At 38.5% G+C, this 18,085-nt stretch overlaps 1 protein-coding gene across 6 annotated transcripts in view; it reads left to right on the top strand.

Moving 5' to 3' along the window:
• MAST2 (microtubule associated serine/threonine kinase 2) overlaps positions 1–18,085 on the top strand; it is a 187,115-nt gene that overhangs the window by 15,170 nt on the left and 153,860 nt on the right. For all 6 annotated transcript variants that reach the window (XM_077182468.1, XM_077182469.1, XM_054637889.2 and 3 more), the window contains 2 exons: positions 5,447–5,594; positions 8,888–9,030. In XM_077182468.1, the coding sequence (XP_077038583.1) occupies positions 5,447–5,594; positions 8,888–9,030 (291 nt within the window). The remainder of the gene's footprint in view (positions 1–5,446; positions 5,595–8,887; positions 9,031–18,085) is intronic.

The following is an 18,085-nucleotide window of genomic DNA, read 5'->3' on the forward strand; positions in this document are numbered from 1 at the left end:
GCTCACCCCAGCTTCCTGGTAAACTGCTGGCCCTCTCCTCTTAATGTGTAATGCCCAGACTAGAAAGTTAAGGCGAATTTCAGTGCTAAATACTAAAGCATAAATACTATGATTCCAATGCACTAATTGCTACTTATATAGATAGATATTTGGTCTGTGATCTGTTGTCCAGGCCTTTAATTTTCAGTGTATTTTAGAGTATATTAGAGCAGGCCTAATGACAGGATCAGATTTATCTTTCATTAAGGGTATGCACACAGATTATATTAAGTGATGAGGAAAGGCTGAGAAGAAAAAGAATACTTCTCAGATGTGCACACAGCCCTGACACAATAAGCTTTTATCTTTTAAAGGACAAACAGTACTGTGTTAAAAAATAGAAAATGCAGCTTTCAATGTTGGTGCTATTTTTGGTGCTTTCAAAAAATTCAGAAAGTATTAAGTTTCCCTCAAGTAACATTGCTCATTGGTTATATTCCTTACAAGATGGGCTAATAATAGTGAATTCTTGGCTAGTCTATTGTAGTTAAATTTTCATTCTTCCTTCCAACAGTTTGCAAGGATTCACTTCCAGATGACCTAAGGTTGTTATGCTCATTAAGCTTCATAAAAAAGGTTTCTCATTTTTCTTACTAATGGATTTCCTGTTCATGGAAAACTTTTGTGTAGATTCTCCACCCCCTGGCTAACAGTTTAACATATTTTAACCTGCAGACTCAAATATTTGTCAGTCACAATTGAGTGCTTTTGCTTGTCATAGAAATTGTGAGGCAGTTTGTGTTTGATTTAATTACAACACAGTTACATGCAAGGAAGTGCATGATCTGTTACTTCTTAAATATAGGCCATAAAAACAGGTCTTGAGAAGTTTTATCCCAGCATTGGTCTGATGCTGATGTATGAGTCTTGCTGTCTGTGTGATGCTTCACTTGGCAATCAAGCAAAACAAATCCACACTTGCAGTATTCACCTGCCTTTTGGAGATTAAAGACCTGTGCTGCTCTCCTGCAGCACCATTAAATGAACAATGGTTAAACAAAAGAGCTTCTGACAATCCCTGCAGTGGTTTAGTGCTTGTTCTTTTATATCCTGCTGTAATTGCTTGGAAATCTTCCTGTGCAATGAGGGCTGAGGAGGATCCTTGTAGCTGTATTCTGAAATTACCAAATCAGGTTTTTAACAGGGGATATAGTGATCAGGCAAATTGAGAAGCACATTTGGCTTCTTGTCTTTTGTCTGCATCCCCTGTGACAATCTGGTTTTCCCATCCAGCTGAGTGTGATAACCCCAATGTGAGATTTCAGGCAAGAGGAAGAAACTTATTCCAGTATCAGAACTCTTTTAGTGCTTTTTCTGTGCGAGTGTGGTAAGTGACTGAGCTGAGAAATTCAGAGCCTCTTGATAGCCAAGAAAAGCTTTGCCCATTCTTCTTCATATCCTGCTATTTCAAGTTATGTGAGCAAACTTTTGTTTGCACTTTGTAGGGAGTGATAGCAATAATCTTTGCCTAGCAAATCAAGATTATGTGGTGCTTTTATCTTCAGCCCTAAGCTTTGCAGGAATCAGCTGGGTGTTTGAACCTGATTTTTAGCCTGTGGCAAAAGCCACAAGCCCAAAGTAAATGAAGTTCTTTATCACCTTTGAAAAGAAATGAATGGAGAGAGGCTCACAGTCCTTTTCACACTGTGTGGGCAAAGTGTTACGTGCTTACTAATGCTTTCATCTTTAGGGCTGTAAAATTTTTTCTTTTAAAAAGGAAGTGGAGTCCTTAAAATTTTGGCAGTTTGTTCTATGTGATCTATTCTTCAACCACTTGCTCTGATAGATTAATTTTGTAATTTGAAAGCATGTAAGCAAAATTTTGCTCTACCATTGCAAAGAGTTTATGCATCAATTTGGAATGTTGTATAAGAATTTTGTGTTCTTTGTAGGCATTGCTTTGGGGCAAGGACAAGGAAAGATCTTTTCCTCTAGTTTTTCCCTTCCTTGTTTCAGAGTGGTAATGAAATCTGCTATTTTCATGCAGTTCATCTGTGATCTGCAATATCAAAGCAGGGTTTTGATGGATGAATGAAGTAAATTGCAGTCTTATGGAAGACAGCTCCTTTGTTATCAAGCTAAAACTTTCCCTCTTCATTGTTTTTCTGACACAATATGGACACAGCTCTTAGAAAATGAAATTTTAAATTGGCTGTGTTGCACTTAGCATTTTTTAAAAGCATAATAGGATGTCTCAGAACAGTGCACTTCTTAAAAAAACTTTTAAAATATCTGTTTGAAAAGTGACTTAAACAGTATATAAACCTGCAGAATTTGATTGGAGGCCCTTTCTTCCAGACATTTAACACTTACATAGTCTTCAGTGCCCAAGGGTTTAATGTGCTTAACAAGAAAAGGGTTCATGAAGAGGTTTCCATATGTAATATGTACCAAATCCTTCATTTCTAGAGGACAGCCTGGATTCTTTGGTGAGTGTGGGAAGCTGTTTTTACCTTTCTACTATTCCTTTCTTATCTCTATAGTAGTTTTGGTGGAAAGCTGAACCTGGGGACAGCTGTCACAGGGAATGGCTTTTTGAGAAGTAGCTTATATCACTGGGCTGACCTCAAAGGTGTGTGTAGGCAGGGTGCTGGAGCTGATCAGATACTGTGCTAGGAGTAGGTGTGCCCTTCTGCTGGGGAGCTTTTGATTTAGATATTATCAGAGCTACAAGATTTGTGTACTGTAACTCAAGAAGACACATTAAGAATTTGTAATTATTTTTGCCAATAAAAGGAGACTGTGCATAGAGGGAAAAGGGGAAGGGTAGGGAAGTGGGCACATTCCTTGCCTGGTAAGCACTGCCTGTATATTGTGGGGAAGGAGACATGTAAAATGCAGAAGTTGCTTGTAACATGACTGAGAGTACTTTGGTTTCTGACTTCAGTGCCTTTCCTTACCTGGTGTCCCATGTGAAAGAAGGTTCTTATTTAGCTGCAGCTCACTGAGAACGATTGGTGAGAGGTTTGTGTGTGTGTTTGTGTTTGTGTGTGTGTTGAAAGGGAGGTGAATATGCACCTGCAGGGGAAAAACCAAAACAACAAACCAAACGAAACCTCCAAAACACCAACAAACACCCCCAAAACTTTGAAGAAAGAAGTCCCAGTTAGAACACTTCAAGTTAGTCTTTGACATTTTAATTTTAACTGCTGCTGATGTGCATGGGGCCTTTCAACACATGACTAGTTTCAGGGAAGTAGCTGGATACTGAGGGATGCTGGGAATATTTGGAATTGAAACGTAAGGAGTGTGAGAGGGTAGGCTGGATGAAGTTCTTAAGTAATTTGTTTGTAAGCTAGAGTGCCCATGTTCGTGGGTTTTTTGTTTTTTGGTTTTTTTTTTAAGGTGTGGTAATTTCAGACTGTCACAGATAGTAAACATGTGCCAGATTTCAGACACTATAGGTGTAGGACAGGCCTTATTAAAAGTGTGTGCATGTTTCTGTATGTCTATTTACAGTAATATGCACACATATAACCTTGTTCTACCATCCTGAATAGAAAAACAGACTCTCTGCCCTTGACCTCTGCAGCTTTCAGAGTCCCCTGTGCTGGGGGACTGCTAATGCTGCAGTTTAATATTATTTAGCTTACTCCCAAGTACAGAGAGAAAGACAGGTAGATGCCTTTTCAGCTCTCCAAATGACAGAAAAGGAGAAGAGTACAGCCTGCTGCAAACAAAGGACTTGAGTACCTTTGTGGGGAAGGTCAGAGACAAATGAAAATGTGACACTCTTTGCTCCAAGATGTGCACAAGGAACCATAAGATTTAGACAGTTTTTCAGCTGAGCAGTTTTCTCTATTCCCCCCAGGTTATTTGTTTTTGAGCCCCCCCATTTCTTGCACCAACACAACTGTTTGTGGCTGCATGGGCTGAGTGACCTGAGCTGCTCTGGTACCCAGCTGCCTCTGTGATCTGGTTTAGACCCTGTGGTGGCTGAAAGTCTGACCTGAACCAGAGAAGGAGCTGTATCCAGAGCAGCCTGGGAAAGGTGCACCACTGAGGCTGATGTGGGGCACAGCACTGCTGTCCCTCAAACAGTAATAAACTTATTCAGTATTATGAGGTGCCAAAAAATTTCATGATTAGAAGGAGATGGGGTCTAAGAAAGGTTGTGAATGAGTGACTCAGAGCTAAATGAGAATTCTATTTCAAATCCCAAATAATTTTTTTTTTCATATAAAGCCACTTTATTCATCTCCTTCCCCTCCGTTCCCCTTGAGGTTTTTAAAGTGTGTACTCCTGGTCTGGATTTGACAGTTTGAGGCATAACACTGTAGACTGAATAGATTTGAATTAATGACTTTAGAAATAGATTTTGACTTGAATCTGCAAATTTTAATTAAAAACCGTAACTGGTAAACTAGTTTTTGATTTAAGCATAATTTAAAACTATGTTAAATCATGTGGTCATGTAGGGAAAGTTTTTTTTTCTGCCTCAGATGAGATTTTTATGAGGATAAGCATGGCTTGAAGTGCTGTATAGCTAATGAGAGGGATTTGAAATAAAATGGAGGAGTCCATGAAACAAGTGGAGTGTTTCACACTGCAGAGAAGGGAGAACTTGAACTATTCATCTATATGGGCTATAATGGAAAGTGTCACCTCTCCAAATCCATATCTGATAGCAAAGCTTGTTGTTCTTCTTTGGGTGTGGAATGAGAGTTTGACACCTCAAGAACAATGAAAAGCATGAGAAAAGCACTCACAAATGGTTGTGCTTGACACTGCTCTGCCTACGCTATTTTGACTGAAATCTTGCTGTATGCTGTGAAAGGAATTCACATGTGTGGGAGTGTTTCTGACAAATACATGTCTAATTTTGTTTGTAGTAATAACAAAGACATGACACAAAGGCTGATCCTTATCCTAGTTATTATTTGGTTATGCATATGGTCTTCGTAGAGCTATAACTTATAATAGCAGTTTTGGGTTGCAATAGACATTGCAACAGCTTCTTTATTATAGGTATGTTACTCATAGGTTGGATGGAAGAAAGATTGAAGAAGATCAGAGAAAGTACTTCTGCTTTAGCAGGAAATAGCTTTAATCACAGCTGAGCTTGTTTTCTCAGTGCCATTTTGTCCTAAATACTGTAAGAGAAAAGAACTGCTGTAGCATAATTGCATTTTTCTGACTATTATTAATGGTATTTCTTGCAGCAGTGGTGTTCAAGGACCAGAGTTGACAGGGACCTTGTGATGTGCTTTCTGTGCAGCTATGGGCCACTAAAGAGGGCAAAGAGGGGGATGTTAAATGTTGTTGTTTTTATTTTTTTGGGGGGATGGTGGGGTGTGTTTCTTTGTATTTTTTTGAACAGTCTCCTTTATGCTTTGGAGATTGCACGTTTCAGACAGGGGATCCTTGGCTGGCATTAACAAAGTTTTGCGTGTTTTTCTTCCTCCAGGAGATGATAACAGAGTCCACTCCACTGCGTTGCAGGAAGCTCAGCAATCCTGACATCTTTTCATCTGCTGGGAAAACCAAGCTCCACCGTCAGCTAAGTCAAGATGACTGCAAGCTACGGAGAGGTAGCTTGGCGAGTTCTTTGTCAGGTATGCCATTTTGTAGAGTATGATACTTGCTTAGTATTAAAGAAGATTCAGCATTGTTGGCATAACAGTTATAATAAAAGATACTGATAAGTCACTGGTAAGGTGACCTCTTGTTGGCAGGGAATACAAAATTTTATGTAAGAGAAAGATGCAAAAAGAAATATCAGTAGAGAAGAGTGAAAAAGCCTGGCTTGAGAGTGAAAATTTTTATATTGCCCAGAGTGAAAAGTTAAAAACCAAGATTTAATATGCAAAGTTAAAGAATGGAGTTGTGGAACTTTAGGTGACACATTGGTGTATTCTTACCCCTTTTAAGATCAGCACTGAATGTAAACTTACCCACTTTGCCCTTTTGTTTCTTACTGGGAAACTGACTTTTTATATCATGGTTAAATTACTATTTAATTTCTTTTTGGCTTCAAAAGCACTGTAGGAAATTGTCATTCAAAGTAAAAAATCTTGTATACTAACTTGATATTTTTTTAGTTCAAGTAAAATTTGTTTTTTCTTGTGAACATGATATTCAACCTTGTAATTGAATTTAGTTTGTCAGCTGTAGAATCATTGGAGCGAGCATAGGCAAGTAATTAGCCAACAATGGACCAAGTTCAGTAGTTTTCTTTTTTTTCAAAGACTTTGTTAGTGGGCTAGGGGATGGTTTCACAACTATTTAAAACTGATATCAGAGTCTGTGGTGCTGGAATTGAGCACAGAGAGCTGCATGATCAGTCTAGAATGAAAGAGCTGATATGCCTGAATGCCACTGTTATTCTGTAGGGTTAAGTTGCAGCCCATTTCCTCCCTAATTAGGCTGCTTGCCTATTTGCATGTTAGTGCAAGAACTGGAAGAGTTGAAAATTCTCAGTGGGAGAGAAAGAGGAAGAAGGTGAAACCATCTTTTTGATTTATATGATTGTGAAAATACATCCAGTCCTGGTCCCTCGTCTTTTATCAGAGGAAGATAAATATTTTCATGGTTGAGGTGTTAGGTGTAATAGAATTAAATAAGCAGTAAATTATATATGTTTTATTTTGGCTTGGCCTTGGCTTAGTGTTTTGTTTGTAGTAAGTGGATAGTTTTTGAAAAATGGAAACATTCATAATGTTTTGTGCATGTGCAAGTTTGTTCTCCAAGGTAAGTTAATCACTAGAGGAGAACAGAACTTTATGAACCCCACAGCTGTTGACTGACTTCAATGGCCTAAGTTAGTACTGTAGTTTTTTTTTCCCCTTTGAGTAGAAGAAAGCAAAGTAAATAGGAGGAAGTAGGAAAACTGGAAGGTCTACTCTCTTTTAAAAACAATTTTTCTGTTTGGGGAGTGTAATATCAGAACAAGAAATTCTATATTTTCCAGAACTTGTTGATTCATCTTGATTACTTTTCAGTCTACTGAAACCCCTTCCTGATTCAGGAAGGGGTAAAGAGCCTGAAAAAGATCAATCTGACCCAACTGGGTAGAGAAAATGTACAGGTTTTGATGTATATTTTCAGTGTAGGCGTTTGGAATGTGTGTAGAAGTTAAGGAATGACAGGCAAAGGCTTTGGCTTCAAGTTCCATCCTTAAAATGATTCCTGCTAATTTTTGCTACAGAATCAAATAAGTTTGAAGAATGCAGATGACTGATGGGCTAAGATTTGACTCTTGATGGAATTCTGCCCTCCTGGATTCAGGTTTTTTGGAACTAAAAGGAGATATTGATAACTGTATCTTATAGAGACTTAAATAAAGTTATTCTTGTCCTGAAGCATGGGTATTTTAGACTGATAGATAATTATATTATTTGACTTGCTATTACAGGATATCTTTGTTAGTGCTGTATAGAGATAAATTCAGCAATGTACATTTCTCCAGGTTTAGGTCTCTGCTGGTGAGTTGTTTTATTTTACACTATCTTGAAAATGATCAAGCCATGAAAATCATGTCCACAGCTGTAAGCAGCTTGAGTGGGACCAGGAAGAGGGTACTAATATGTTGTGTCTGTTTGCTTGACAAATTTGAGCCTGCTCATCTCTCATACACTTGGACTCATTCTGTTGGTGTATACTTGGCCCATTGCCTGTAGCTATCACAGAAAATTAATCTTAACAAGTTAAAAAAAGAAAAAACCCACACCACTTCCACTCCACACCTTTCTCCAGCATCATGGCTGGTCACATTATGTGGCAGCCTTCCAAATATTGCAGCCACTGTTATGGAATGAATGTAATAATTCACATTTAGTTCTAAGGTGCAGCTGAATTTGTAAACACCTTTCTGTCTCTGAGAGAACAAGTCTTTTTCTGCGGCATATTTGTGATTAAAGGTGTAACCTTCCTGCTACTTACTGCAATAATTGCCTCAGTCCCCTGTGATTCCTGATCATGTAGTAATCCATTGAATGCAAGAGTCTTTACTATGGTTGGAAGAGGGTGTGTTATTTAGTCCCATAGTCCTAATTTTAAGGAACAGAGGTATTATCCACTTCCATTTTGCAATGGGGAAATTGCAGTACAGGGCTTGGCTGACCAAACTTACAGAGTAAGTCATCTGGGAGCTAATAACTGAACCCAGATTCACAGACTTCTTCACTTATGTGTTTTTAACCACAGAAATAGCTTCTCTTTTTTCTTTGTGGATGACATTGTACATAAAAGGAAGCTGTCAAGCTCTGTGGAGTCAAAATATGACCTACTTTGACTTTGGTTCTTTCTCATTGCAGAAATTTACTGCTTGACATTTTTCAAAAACGAGTGTTGCATTGACTAGAAAATCAGTATTGAGCAAAAAACATCCATTGTTCAAAGCAAGACAATACTTAAACATACACTGTATTATGTTACAGCTGTGTGAAATGCAGTGCTCAGTGTTCCAGTGGTAGGAGAAAGTGGAGATGTCTAGATGACCAAGCTACTTAGAGGAGACGATATTTTACCTAATTTTCAATTAGGAATCCATTTCCAAAAGAATTTTTAAAATTATACTGAAGAGATTTTGCCTTCTTTTTTGGCAAATATTGTTTCCTTTTTAAAGTGAGTGGAATATGGAAACTTAAAAAGTGATAGCAGTCTGTTTTTACAAGGTTTTTGGATTTCCCCATTATCTCATAGTGTAAAGTAGATTTTTTTGGAAATTGTTAGCTATCAATTTACTGGTAAGGTGCTCTTACAAGTTTTAACCTACCAAAATCTTGAAATTGCTTTTTTTATTAATTTATCTTTTTCTTCCTATGCAGTATTTGTTCTCAGCTTTGTACTTTGAACTTGCAGACTTGTTTAGAAACAAGCTGATGGTATTTTGATTTTATTTTTAAAGGAAAACAGCTACTTCCCTTATCAAATAGTGTCCACAGTGGAGTGGGACAGACGCTGTGGCAGCCTCCTGGAGATACCTCCAACCTGGTCCGCATGAGAAATCAGTCTCTGGGACAATCTGCTCCTTCCCTTACTGCTGGTTTGGTGAGTGCCTCTGGGAATGAATACTCGTGGTGCTTTTGTGCTATAAAAAGTGATGTGATCCTGTGCTTTAGTTTTTACCTTGTTTCCCCTCTTCCTGCTCAGTGAAAGCAGCATTTTGTTCCTGTGGGACTTTTTAGGCTACAAGGTGAGCCAGGAAGAGAATGTGTTCATCCTGGTTTAGACTGAAAGCAGGAAAAAATGTGTGTTGAAGAATCATTTCTTTTTGGGGACATTCCTTCTCAAAGCTACTTCAGTTGCCTGATGCCTGAAAGGAATATCATTGGAAGTCTAGGAGATGTGAGCATGGGAGCCCAACCATTTCAAACAGGTTGAATTGGGAATCAGCTTTCTGAATATCTGCCTCTGCCTCTTTTTCTAGGGAATAGCTAGGGGGATGAATCTGAAAGGGATAACTCTTATGTCCAAGTAATTGAAGAGCTGAAATTAACATAGGCTCTTCTTCGTGATTTCTGTCAAAAGGTTTTGGTAAAAAACCTTTGGGAAAATATTTTTGAGGAATGTTGCATCTGCTAAATTAACATTTTCTGTATGGGGACACACACTCAGGTGGCTACAGTCAAGTCTGAACTGCACACAAAAAGGAACACATGTTTTGTTTGTAAGTTTTCCTTATTATCCATAAAATTCTAAAATCAGTGATGTGTGAGGTGAAGAAAATTCCAAGAGTAGGAAAAGACAGTTACTTGTGAGCAGGCATATATGCAACAGAAATTGTTGGTAAGTAGTAGATTAAAGCCAAAGTTGAATTTTTTTTGCTGAACATCTACAGAGTTATTTGTATAACAAGTTTTACTCAAGTGAGGAATTTTGGTGTGTGTGCTACTTATAGTGCTGCAAATAACTGGGTAAATTTATGTTATATTGTAAGATTGCTTAGAAGCAATGACCCCTTAAGTTAATTCTTTTTTTAGTTCTGGATAAAGTCCTGAGAATTTTTTGGGGGTCCTTGGACAGTTTGGCACCACCGGCTTATGAAAGGAAACTTAAATCTTTAAGGTTCAAAAAGTCACTTTTGTGTTACAACTAATTTTGATTTCACAATGAAGTAATTGTAGTCTTGATATTTTCAGACTTGTTACTATATTGAAATTCTTCTGATTTGGTTTAATTATGTTGTGTCTTAATTTGGTGCCTGTTCAGTGTTTGCCTTAAATTTATGCTCTAGCCAGTGGCTCTAAATTCAGTAGTAACAGAAAGGGAGAATGCTCACATGAACTTGGCTAGAAGTATTTATCTGAGGGGGATTAGAAAAAGTAATATGTTAAAACACAGGCCTGTTCTCTAGAGGCAAATAAATGCCTTGAAGCTTCATAGCTTAGGTTAATGAAAATAACTGTGCTTTAAAACAAAGCACTAATTCTCAGATATTTAATTTGGAGTACTAGGCTGTTGCTAACAGCTGTGTGCAGCTCAGCGAGCTGCAGATGTTTGCATGTTACATTTCTGTATATTACTCATATTATATCCTGTGTTTTTAGTTTGTCATGGCAGTGTTTGTGCTGTCTATCAAATGTTCTGATCTGAAACACAATGCCAACGAGTTATTTTAAAATAATTTAAAATTCTCTGTTTCCTAAGTAAGACAGAGAAATTAATCTCTAAATTCAATTTTTGTTCCTCTGTGATGGTGTTTGGGTGTTGAACTATTGTTCACTATATTGTCACTTTCCTATCTCTGTATGTTCTATGCTGGGCTGTGTGTTTCATTACAATTGCACTTAATTAAGCCTAGACATGACGAATTTTTATGTGAAGTGGGTTTCAAAAGCAGTGACTAAAGAACATCACAAGATGAACACCTAATTAAATGCAGTGAGTCCTGAGATTTTGGAGCCACTTACATGTTTGCAGCTGTTTTAATATGCTTGTGGTATTGAAATACATTTCACAAATTAGAATAGCAAAAGGTCTCTTGCCAGTATAATTAATCTCCTTTGAAGAATAGCTCTATTAAGAGATGAGTAAGTTCAGTAATGCAGAGTGTCATTTTAATATGCTAGCCTTGACTGCTAGAGCATTTAATTCTTCTATTATTTGTTATAATACAGTAGTTGGATAGCTAGAGAGAAATGGAATGTGATTTAGGAAAGCCAGGAAAGCTGTGTGCATTGTTTCTGCTCCCTCTTTCTGGCTCTGCAGGTATCAGTAGATTTTCCTTTGCTGAATTGCTTTGGGGCATTCAGTAATGTGTTTTTTTTGCTTTCTAACCACTACTAATCCTATAGGTTGTTTACTGTGCTTAAATTGCATTATTTTCCTCTTTAAAAATATTTGCAAAGCTAAGAGATAAGTTAATAATAGCAAATTACAGAAATTTTTCAGCTTCTGAAACAAGCCTGATAGCTAGGCTACTTATCAACAATAACTCCAGAACTGGGAATACAAAAAATTCTAACTTGCTAAACTATATTAACACAATTTATTGTTGGGCAGGATCTTTCAGCTTGTACATGTGTGATAATCTGGATTAATGTGCCTGCACAGCAGTTGCCACTAGGTCCTTGACTTGAGAAAGGAGCCAGGGCAGAGTGAATGCTGAGAGCTGTCATTGTGGAATGAAAGGTGTTGATCTGATCTGTGTGCCTTCTAAATATATGTGAGGATTTTAGAGGATGACCTTCAGCTCATCAGCTACCTTAAGAAGAATGGCTCTGATCCTATGAGATTGAATTCTGCTGGGGAGTATCCTATTTAAGACTTTAAATCCCTAAGATAGCTGAGGAAGTAATCAGAGGAAAACACATAAAGCATCATTGTGGGCAGCTCAGTGGTATTTCCTGCTGTCAGGACCCAAACACACTAAAAAAATTGGGTGCAGGGAATATGTATGGAGTGCACATTTAAGGAACAGCAGGGTAATTTTATGGAAGATTTCTTTTGACTTAATTTTGGGGATTTATCTGAGATCTTGCCCTGTCATAAAAAGAATTAGACCTTGGACTGTGTTTTTTTGAGGGATGTAATAGAATTCTAGAATCCTAGAATATGCTGAGTTGGAAGGGACCCACAAGGATCATTGAGTCCAACTCCTGGGCCTGTGTAGGACACCCCAAGAGTTACCCCAGGTGCCTGGGAGTGTTGTCCAAACACTTCTGGAATTCAGACAGCCTTGGTGCTGCAGCTGTTTCCCTGCGGAGCCTGTTCCAGTGCTCAACCATCTCTGGGTGAAAAACTCCTTCCTGATACCTGACCTAAACCTCTCCCAACTCAGCTTCATCCTGTTTCCTTGAGTCCTGTCACTGGTGATGCAAAAGATCAGTTATGTGGATGCATTCTCTTATGAAATAAGGCATAGAGAACATCAGGGTTTCTAATTTTAGAAAGGAAAACGACCTTGTGAAGAGATGGTTGGGATTGTTGTAGAGGTAGTTTGGGATTGTCTTTTTTGCAACTGTTAATTTTGACAAAACACAATGTGAATGAAACTGCCAGGAGCAATGCCATAAGGTGCTAATATTCCATAGCTGAGCATTTATTGGTGGGCAAGGGGTGGCTTTCCCCTCATTTTTATTAAGGACAGGGTGCTTACCTAGAGCACTACACTAGTGCTGAATATGCTTCTTTATTTGTAAATACAGATAATGTGTGTGTGTGTGTGTGTCCCATGTCCTGGCCCCTCACAGAGAGCATCTCAAGCACCCTCTCCAGGGTTTTGTGAAAGAAACATCCGATAATGTGCAGCCCAATAATTAGGACCACATCCCTTATGCATTGCTCACCATCTAATGCCTGGAAAAGTTTGAGATGTTCCAGGAATAAGAAACTATGCATGTTCCTTTTGCCAAGTGTGAGGATAGGAAAACATTTGAAGAAGCCTGTCAATGGAAACTTAGATATGCTTGTGAAAGAGATTTTGAAATTATTTTTTAAATACTTACAAACTCGAATTTTCTGAGGTGCTTCCAGTACTGAACTGAAACTTGTGGCACTCCTTGAACTGAAAAACTGGACATAATTTTTGAAAATGAGGTTGATGGTTTCAGCTGGGTGGTTGCAGTTTTATTTAGTGTAAACTTTCTTCCTTATGTTCTGGGGTATATTATGGGATGTGGTCAGAGCCATTTCTTCATCTTCAGAGATGAAAGTTGCTGACTAAGCAGTTGGTGCTCTGTTAATCCTCTGATGCCAGAGTAGTAAGATTTCCTTGTAGGGTCAGTCTCATCTTCACAGGATAATTTCAAATGCCTTAGGGGTTTATATTTACTTTCAAACAGAGTGAAAGTTGGAACAAAGTGAAATAATTGCATATTCATTGTGATTGTACACACTGCCAGAGAGTTAATTTTTTCCTCATCTTGTTCTAGAAGAAATGGTAAAAGACCCAAGCCTCTTAGATTTTGAATAATGATCTGGAGGGTAGAAAAGCTCAAATGCAAATATTTTAAACAATTCTCAACTGAAGAAGTTCCTCTGTGGAACAACACTCAGCCTGATTTATTGTGAACATTCAGTTCCCCAAAGCTGTGTGGATTAGGCAATGCTGAGTGGAATGGGGAGAATGGGTCACCCTGTGCTGCTGGGGCCTTGGCTTGGCATGTGCTGGGAGCTGGGAACAGACCTCACACTGGGGTGTGGTACCTTTGGTCTCCAGGTTGGGGTATGCTTTTTAGATGTAGGAGATGATACTGAGTTTTTATTATCTAAATTTTTGCTCCTTTTCCTTTTTTAATTTTTTAAAATTCATATTACATATATTAGGAATAGAATCAACTGTACCTAATATATAAATTTCCCCTAATAGCATATTTCCTTTGTGCAGGATGCTGTACATTAAAAATAAAATTAAAATTTATGTTGTTCCTGGCTATGAGGAAGAGTGGCTAATTGGCTACAGTTTGAGTTAGCGAGTGAGATTGTTACTACAAGGTGGGCGATTCCCTTTGAATGCCTGTGGAAGTGGAATCCAAAGGCTGTGCTCTGCTGGAGCCTGTGCAGGGCTCTGTGGAGCTGGGTTGCCATCTGCTGGTGTGCCAGGGCTGGGGACAGGAACCGTGAACTCCACGATCCGAGTGAGTTTCTGTCAAACGGCGTTAGAACCCCCGCGATCATCACTGATTTTACAGCAGGGCTCTGCTCTTTCTGGGACCCTGTCCCACAGCAACCCCTTGTTAATAACTGGCCTTTTTCTTTAGCTGGAGTATGAATTCGCTTTGTAATGCCGTGCTGTGGTTTGCAGCATCCTTTTTCTGGTAACAGAGAGATGATGGTTGGGACATTTACGAAGGAAAAAAGATTTTAAAAATAAAATATAATATATTATTTGTAGCCGATTCTAGAAATAAAATCGAGATTTTTTGGGTGGCCGCTGTGTGAGTTGCGCTGCGGCCTCTGGCCTGGCGGTGGCGCTGCAGCCCCGGGCGTCTCCCGAGCCGCGTTCCCGCCGGGAATGGCTGTGGGACGGGCTGGGGACGGGGATGGTTCCCGCCGCTAAAGGAGACCTCAGTTCCCTGTTGTTTGTCGCTTCAGTACGGGAATCAATAATTCAAGAGGCCTGGTGAAGTGCAGTGGAGCTAGAAGTTCCAGCTTCAAACCCCCTCCTAGTTATAAAGGGAAATTCCATCTCCACAGTTCCTGCTTAGCCCCCAGCGCTTTAATGCAGTTATTATTTATTTATTTATTGTATCCTGTTTATTATTTAGGATCTGTGCGCTATGCAGGCACCTGGGCAGTGGCTGTTAAACTCACAGGGTGAGGTCTTGAAAGGAATGGGGTGGGCAGACACCAGGTACAAGATCTGCTTTCCCCCTACACTCTCCATCCACCTCTCTGCTCCTTATGTGCGCTGGCAGTGAGTGCATAGAGATTAGAGTTCCACCTCCTCACAAAAGAATTAGATATAATCTCTTTTAATTGAAAAATACAGCACTAGTTCAGTGCTGACAAATCATTAATGCCAGTTGTGCATAGTGCTACCTCCTGTGGATTGCCTGGATACTTATTACAAAAACAGGCGTTTAGTCTGATGGGAAAACTTCATCTACATTTGTGTCTTCTAAAACACACAGCTGCTCTTCTCCCAAAATATTTTGTCAGAGATAAAGTTACTTTTAGTTTGCATTCTAGGTGGTAACATGTTGACTATTTAAATGTTGCTCAATACAGATAAAAATAGTTTTGTTTAAGAATAATCCTGAAAGTCGTGGGTGATGAAAGTCATAAATTATTTTATTTTTTAGTTTATTATTAGGGAGTAGAGAACATTCAATACTTGACTGTACAAATAGGATTTCATATTTTTATGTTGATAGAAAAGGAAAAGACAGCAGGAACTATGGCTGCATGAATGAAGGGATTTTATTACTTTATGAAGGCATGGAAATTGCATTTTAAATTGGCAGTTGTAATAACCTGAGTTAGAAAGTAAGTGGATTTCCAAATTAAGACCACATGTGAAGTCTAAGTTTATGCATACTAATTAGATATTTGCATGGACATATGCTGCAGGGTCTGTTGGTAAATCTTTGGGGACTTTATCAATTTTGGAACTTGGACAGGGCCTGAGAAAGAAGTGTGGAGCAAGTTCTAGACATTTGACAGTGTTTAGAGTGCTTGCAGGGACTCACCTTTGCCACAGCTTTTAAGGTCTCTGGTGGGAAACCAAAAATGGATGTGCTGTGACTCTGTGTTTTCATGATAGATTCAGGACACTTGCTTCACACTGGCATCCAAAACTGGTAGTCCTGATTGGTTTTTCACTAGGAAACTTAATTCTGAATAGTTCATGTAAAGAACAGAAAATTTTTGTGATAAATTCTGTACTGAAGTAATATTTACTATATGGTGCATATTACTAAAGCACAGTCAGCATCTTGCTCTGAAGAAACTTCAGCATATTACTTAAAACACAGCATATTTTTGCTCACTTCAGTTAAGTGAATTCCATTTTGGAGTGGACTCATTGGCTTAAAGAAGGTTTTCATATTTGAAAGAAAATGTGAACACCTTTCTGTGTAACCTGAGGCTTGTCATTGTAGGAAATATGAATTCATAAAACTTGCCTTGTGATAATTGTTAGGCACTAGACTGTCAGTTTGAATGATTGCAGTTCTCATTATCTTCAGATGCTGCATGTTATTTTTTTTGTCTGTGAATATGTTGAATTGATTTTTGGCACATGCAGTCACTTCTCTTCCTGACAGCAGCACTATTGTAGGTGTAAAGTGAGAAACTGCTGTAGTGTGCATGGAAAATTAGCTATTTTGCTTGGGGAGCTATGGGGAACTTAAAATACAGTTATTCAGACTGTCTTGAGCACACTCTGTTGAAGAGTGAGGCTTTGTTCCTTGAGTGCTGTTCTGTGGTTCTCAATGACCTCTCTATAAACACATACTGATGTACACAATAAAAGTTCTGGGTTTTAATTTAAACTAGCTGAAAATTTGCTGTTTTATTTTTGGCAGATATTTCCATAGAAAGGCACTGTGAGATGTCTGCATTTAGTATTTTAATATGGCTGCCTTCTGTGTCTGGTAATACTTCTTGAAATAGTTTCCTAGGATGTGATAATAGGAGGATGGGTCTTAAAACATGAAATAGTTTGTTTGCTCAAGTTTCAAGCTGCTTTCTTTCAGAAATGCAAACTGTTTTGAGCCTTAGGACATTTATAAGAATCCCCTGTAGCATTTTGACTGAGCAAAAGCTTTGGACATGCTCTGTAATTAGTAGCATAATCCTCCATGTTTGGCTGCCACTTTTTGTTTGGTCTGTTTCCCTGCACTGTGTCACTTTGGTTTATCCAAGCCATGCAATGTGTCTTTCCAACAATCCTTTTCCAGCCCCAGAGACACAGTGATTGTTTATTTTACCACTTTCAGGACAGTGGGAATACAGAGGTTTGTGTGCATCACCTCTGAAGAGCTGCAGCTCAGAATCTTTCCTAGGAGTTAATCTAAAATCCTTATTGCCTCGAGATTACCAGGGTGGGAGAGGTGAAATCTCTTGGCAGAGATAAGGGTAGCCTTGTAAGAGAAACACAAGCCTAGGACTTATGCAACATGCTGATATCTGAACTTTGATAAGCTCAGGTACAGAGAGGTTCAGTCCCTTGGTCACCTCAAGAGCTGAAAGTAAAGCACATCTCACAGACTTTCTGTAAACCTCAGTTTATTAATGTTTAGCAGATGTTTGCAGCTCAAATGGATTAATTTATTGCTGCAGTCACTGTATATAGTGTGCCAGGATAGTTTTCTCATTTCTGACTGTGTTCATATTTAGATTTTCAAGTCAGTTGTTTAAGAGCTGAGGCATGCCATGATCTCTTTCCTGCCCTTGCTGGGTTATTATTGCTAACCTGAGCATTTCCACATTAATTGTGAGTTTCAGACTCTTCCCTGGTGGGAACTGCAGAGTCCTTGTGCTGTGAGAACATGAAGTCAGAATAACCAATATATTACCAAGCTTGATTTAGAGTCAATATCTCTAGTTCTTCCCTTATTGTGGCATTTTGGATTGATCAGAATTATTTTTACTGAAAGCAGTTGTGGCCAGCTAAGTACAAATAATGTAAAATTTGCTGAGAGGATGCCTTACTGACTGGGGGGCTTCTGCTTTGTTGTTTATTGCAATGACCAAGTTTCCATTAAATAAACAAGATTCTGTGTTCATCATGAATATAAAACACTGTCATGTTGAGACTACAGTGTTAGTATGCAAAAATGTGTCAGTGTGAACTCTCAGCTATTTGGCAAAGGGCAATGTTTATAGAAGAGGATTGAAAGATGTGCAGGGTTTCAGATCTGTCATAAAAGGATGTGAAATGTAATTAACCTAAAATAACCTTTAAAATATTTTTAAGCCTGATAAATTAAATGAGCTGTTGAGATAACTTAATGAGAGATTTTAATTTTACACCTTAAATAATATCCTATTAAAATCCTCAAGATTTTGCTTTGTGATGGAATCCACTGAGATTTATATTTTCACAATGACCTCATGATTCAGTAACATTGTTAATATATTCGATGCATATTTGAGGGGTAAGGTCTAGGTTAATGGCAGCATTTATTCTTTAAGTGCTCGAAGCCACAAAGCTCTC

The sequence above is a fragment of the Agelaius phoeniceus genome, chromosome 8 (assembly GCF_051311805.1).
Source record: "Agelaius phoeniceus isolate bAgePho1 chromosome 8, bAgePho1.hap1, whole genome shotgun sequence".
NCBI classification, from domain to species: domain Eukaryota; kingdom Metazoa; phylum Chordata; class Aves; order Passeriformes; family Icteridae; genus Agelaius; species Agelaius phoeniceus.